This window comes from Gossypium arboreum, chromosome 7 (assembly GCF_025698485.1).
Source record: "Gossypium arboreum isolate Shixiya-1 chromosome 7, ASM2569848v2, whole genome shotgun sequence".
Classification (NCBI taxonomy): domain Eukaryota; kingdom Viridiplantae; phylum Streptophyta; class Magnoliopsida; order Malvales; family Malvaceae; genus Gossypium; species Gossypium arboreum.
In genome coordinates, this window is record NC_069076.1 from 3,232,127 (window position 1) to 3,237,405 (window position 5,279).

The 5,279-nt window shown below is 34.4% G+C and overlaps 1 protein-coding gene across 2 annotated transcripts; it reads right to left on the reverse strand.

Annotated features, from left to right (window-relative positions):
* Nucleotides 1-3,291: 3,291 nt before the first annotated feature.
* On the reverse strand, nucleotides 3,292-5,075 carry LOC108483652 (protein LIGHT-DEPENDENT SHORT HYPOCOTYLS 3). 2 transcript variants are annotated; one of them, XM_053030443.1, is made up of 2 exons: nucleotides 4,175-5,075; nucleotides 3,292-3,495 (listed from the first exon to the last, which is right to left on the reverse strand). In XM_053030443.1, exons 1-2 carry the CDS (start codon nucleotides 4,725-4,727, stop codon nucleotides 3,449-3,451), a joined length of 600 nt encoding a protein of 199 aa, XP_052886403.1. In that variant the 5' UTR covers nucleotides 4,728-5,075; the 3' UTR covers nucleotides 3,292-3,448. The 2 variants fall into 2 exon arrangements, with proteins under 2 accessions (XP_052886403.1, XP_017642652.1); XM_017787163.2 differs by having other exon boundaries at nucleotides 3,292-3,521.
* Between the last annotated feature and the right edge of the window lie 204 nt (nucleotides 5,076-5,279).

A 5,279-nucleotide genomic window follows, 5' to 3' on the forward strand; every position in this document is an offset into this window, starting at 1 on the left:
GATAGGGATTTGTTATTAGAATCATTCGAGTTATTCGAATTTTAAAATTCAACTCGACTTGAGCTCAAAACTCAAATCACTTATTCGAGTTGACTTAAAAAAAATCGAATAACTCAATTTAATTAACTCAAAATTTAATTTTTTTAATGGAAGAAAGTTGTGCTTACCCTAATTAGACACATTTTCCTTACTTGACCAGCTGAAATTTAACATTGACAACATTTTTTTTTAAATTGGGCAAATTAATTTTTACAACTCACATACCTTTAGCACAATACAAGTAGACAACTTCAGCGATTGTTTGGGATGAACACGAGCAATAGACCAAACACCGAGATTCTTTTGGAGAATTATACTTTTTCCTGTTAGCCTCATATACATGGATAAGGATAGGGCTAAATCGTCCTATGTATTGCGAACATGAGGGTAAACGATAGGGATCAGAGAAATGGCAAAGGAGGGGGCCGGTGGTCGACCTTTGCTTTTGCAGGGGGTGGGGTTCAGACAAATAGCTAGCAATAGCCTGGATAAGTATATATATCACATATAGCTAGGCTTATGGGGAAGGTAAACTTTGGGGCTTACTGTCTTCAACCTTTGGCTTCTAGTGCCTCCATTTTTGTACTGTTTTTACTATACAATATATTTCTCATGCCTCCCTTTGTTTTTTTGTCAACTTGAAACAAGTCAGGATACTAATCCCCCAAAGTCCAAAGTCCACTAATTATGGTAACATACAAATTGATAATCCATCCATACACGTATTCCACAACACAAATAGTCATAAAATATACACAAAATCGCATCCAACTTTTACAGAATCGAGGAGTTGTATATATTTTATATGTAGGCAGCCATTTATATGAAAAAAAAAAAAAGCGTCTCCTGATTTTGATCAAGGAAAACATGCGTAAATTGAACGTCTTTTTTTTTTTTTTAAATTTTCGATGGAAAAACCTTTTGGTCGATTGTACTGTTCGCAGCTGAATTTTGACTTTGATTTAGGCAATAAAATCTATTCTCTGCCCCTTTTGTTTTAGAACAATATGATAAACTGGTGATTCAAATTCCATTATCTTCAACTTGTTAGCCAATTCCAAACATCAATATATATATGTTATGTATAATATGATTTCAAATATGAACCAAGTGACAGATGTATTAGGGTTCATATATATATAATTATGACCATTAATCAAATTCCAGTCTTTCAACTTGAAAAAAAGATTCTTGAAGTTATAATACCATTTATCTTCAATTATTCACCATAATGCATGCACTTGGAGCTAGATAGGTCTTCATCTTGCTTGCAATAGCTGACTTTTCCCAAAATGTATTCATCATAAATATGCATATATGAAAGCAAAAAGGTTATATATCCATATCCTATATAATTATAATTAGGGTTTATATTTAATCAACTAACCGTATATCACTTCCATTCATGGATAAATACATATATATGCCCAATTGCCTATACACTTTAATTACGTGCATGGTAAAATATTGTTTTATTTTTATTTCAAATATTTATATTGATAAATTGAAGACGCAAAACCAATCAAGGTGGCATTCAAGGTAGAGCTGGAAAGCATCTTATGAGAATGGGAACTAGAAAACCATATTAGATAGCTTAAACATGCATACATACATACGTGCATATATGCATAGATAAATACACATGCATGCATACTACATTTGAAGATCAGACCTCTTGTAGGAGAAAAGACAATATGTATTATTTGTTGATAATAGAGAAATGGGGTCTCTAAGTCTAGTTGAATCAATTTCGAATAGAGGAACAAAATGAAAGAAAGTGTTCTTGGTTGCTTATTATGAGCAAGTAATGTCAAAAGAAAAAAACAAAGTTAATGGTGACCGACTAATTAGGCTTTAAATATTTGAATGATCAACTATAAAAATAAGTAATCTTTCCAAAACAATCTTAGATAAGCATATATGATGACATCTAAAAGATAATATTTTGTGTAACCTTTTTCTCACAAAGGGGTCCCTATTTGTATATTTAAAACATATGAGGACTAATTGCAACCACAATTAGTAACATCCATATATAGATCACCTCGGCTCTCCCTTAAAGGGAAAAGAAGGTTCTCAAGCATTCATCATAGTAGTATTAGTTTAATACATTTATTGGCTAAAGTACTCCCATTAGATGCCCCAAGACTTAAGAGGGAATGTCTCAATTATTCTTTAAAGCCAAATGCTAATCATAAAATCCAAAAGGGATGATCCGACCCTTTGACAATCATATATGTGCTGTCGGCCACATTAATCAAAAAAAATTCCATCGCATAATGGTTCTTGGGTAGATAGGTATGAAAATGCTATATCGTATGGTGGTAATCAATTAGCCATGATTTACATTTTACTAATTTGATTTACTTAATGTTAAATGCTTAAATTAAGACTAACTTTTTTATAGCTTGCTCATATAAGAGTTAAGCCTTTTAAAATGATCAAATAATGGTTAAATCTTCTCAAATGTACTCTCCTTTTTTTTCTTTTTTTTTTGAAAATGCTCAAATAAAGATTTTTCAAATCCATAAAACGGATTTCAAATTATGTTAGTTTCTAATTTGAGCATTTAGCATATGTGTGTGAGAGAGAGAGTCATAGCTCAATTAGTATAAGCATTATTGTCGATGTAAGAGGCCGTGGGTTCGAGCTAAAATACAAATTCAACTAAAAAGGATGGTTAAAGGGTAAAGCAAGCCTTGAAAAGAAAAAAGAAAAAAGAAAAAAAGATTGTAGAGATGTAAATATATCCAAAAAAAATGAGTTCTTCAAACTATCATATATAGGTTTCAAATGCTATATGAAATGAGAATTCAAAGGCATGATGATAAATGTGTGTTTTTTCTTTTTGACAAGTATAAAGATAGAGATTGCCTAATGCTATATTTCTGTTTTTCTCCAATAGGAGTTTAGATTATTCACCATTGATACGACTTGTAAGTATGAGGCCGTGAGATTTAAAAAAAAAAATCAATCAAAGATTTCAATGTTTGGTGAACTGAGTTTCTCAGTTGATAATGCTGTTGTTGTAAAAAGGAGTTGTGTTTGAATACATTGAGGGTAAATTCCTATGCTTTAGAAGAATTACAGAAGGCTAACTATTCACCTCATGGTATAAAAAATGACATTTCAATGGTGAAAGGCTCATGTGAGTGTTACTAAATTTAAACTGTCTGAATACTTTTGGACCTCCTTTCACACTCTGACCTGACAAATAAGGAAAGTGGAAGATGGAAAACTCCACAACTAGAATAGTTAACTATTAAGGTTTCATGTATTTATATTATGAGAAAAAGTATCAGTTCATTTTATAAATGAGATTATATGTTAATAATCTCTAAATATATGTATATAAATCATGAAACATTGTCTGCCATATTTTGCTGCACTGAAATGACAGCACCAGTGACTAGCGCCTTGGCGAATCAGCACATCTAATCGACCATTTCCTGGCCACTAACGAACTTTCAACTTGTTAATCACTGAACAAAATAGGGATGAAACCAATGTTTAGATTGTTTTGATTTTTTTTTTTTTTTATGTTTTTGGTCTTTAATATTATTAACTAATTCCAGACAGTAAAAGCAGTAAAATTAAAGTGACAAGACAATAATAAAAGAGAGAAAACAGAAGGGAAGTCAGAGGGAGAGGGGTGAAAACACTGACTACCATCTGCAACAAAGACACTAAACAACTATAGTGGTGGCACAAATCTGAACGGCAATGGCCATTTGCCATAGCCAATATAGAGAAACGAAGTGCAAATAGACATGGTTTGGATGCAAAGTACATGAAAAGCCATGACCGAGCATATTAGCTGCTCTCATAAGGTTCAACTTAGGCAACAAACTGCTAGTACAATCACTTCCTAGAATGACTTTTTTTTTTTTTGCAGTACTACTAGTAGTCATTACTGAGGAATACTAACACTGTTTGCATCAAAAGTAGATTCTAAGGAATCCCCCTCAAAAATCTGTAAAAGCATTACTGAAAGCATAGGAAAAAAAAAGAACTACCCTAAACATATACTGATATGGCAAAATTAAAGATAAGTAGTACCCCACATAGATCAATCAAGGATGAGAAGCATATGGGGTTTTTTTGCTGATGCATAGTGATTGTTTTTAACTAGCACCTGGTGGTGGTGGTGGCACTTGCAGTTGCAGAGATGGGATTTGTTGAGGTGGTGGTCTCTTACGCTTCTTCTTCTCGTAGCTAATCCCTCTTGCTTTCGACTGCAAATCACGAACCTCACGAAGATAAAGCCTCACAGCTCGTGCACCGAAAGGGTTTGCTTCAGGCTTTCCTCCATTTTCTTCAAAAGCGGCTCGGAGGCGACCGATGAGAGCGTCGAGGCTACCCCAGGCTTGACGGAGTGGACATGGGCAAGGTGCAGGCGGGTTTGGGTGGCCATAGAAAGGGCAGATTGGTGTGTGGACTTTGGTTTTGCCGAATTGGTCAAGGTAACGAAGGAATTCCAGGACATGAGCTCCACTGCACCTAGACAAGGCAAGTGGAGGTCTATGATTCTTCAGGTACTGCCCAAAGGTATTCCAGTCACGGCGCTTTTGGTTCTCGTAGCGGCTTGAGGTTGAAGAAGACGAAGTGCCACTGTTATGGCTAACGTTCATAAGGGTGCCCCCGTTTTGGGAGTTGGAAGAGATATCCATTTCTCCAATCGAATCCATGGAAAGTTCACAGTTTTTAATTTATAGCTAGCTACAACAAAGAAGATATGTTTGGATCTTAACTAGGGTTTTGATGATAACAACACTTTTTTCAGTGACCATAAGACAGCCTAATACAGACCTTGAAAAAAAAAAAAAAGACAGCAAATCAAAGTCGAGACTGTTGGAAGACAAGTGAAGGAACTGAAAACTTTGTTTTGTTTATCATTCTTTCAGCTAGCTACCAGATAAGTCCATTTATTTTTTGGCAGATTTCACTGTCTATATGAAAGCAACACAGTCAAGAGGAAAGGGGGGGAAAAAAAACACTAGAGTTTAAGGGCTTAATGATGAAGGAAAGACTCTGCTTGTGCTAATTATTTCTTTATATTTGACCCAACTTCCATTTTTGAGGAGCAAAAAGTTGTGACTTTTAAGTTGAAATGGTAATTTTCTTATGATTTGGTATTGGTAGAAAAAAAGACAAGTGGATGACCTGATGAGATTGATGGGAAGTTCTCACCACTCCACACAAACTTTCACACTTTGGAGCCATATAAAGCTTTCAGGGTT

Bases quoted from the DNA above. Each gene is read 5' to 3' on its own strand.
- LOC108483652 (XM_053030443.1), bottom strand. From the start codon at position 4,727: ATGGATTCGATTGGAGAAATGGATATCTCTTCCAACTCCCAAAACGGG. The intron at 3,496-4,174 runs GTGCTAGTTAAA...AAAGTTCGTTAG, and splicing joins AGTGCCACCACCACCACCAG to TGGCCAGGAAATGGTCGATT.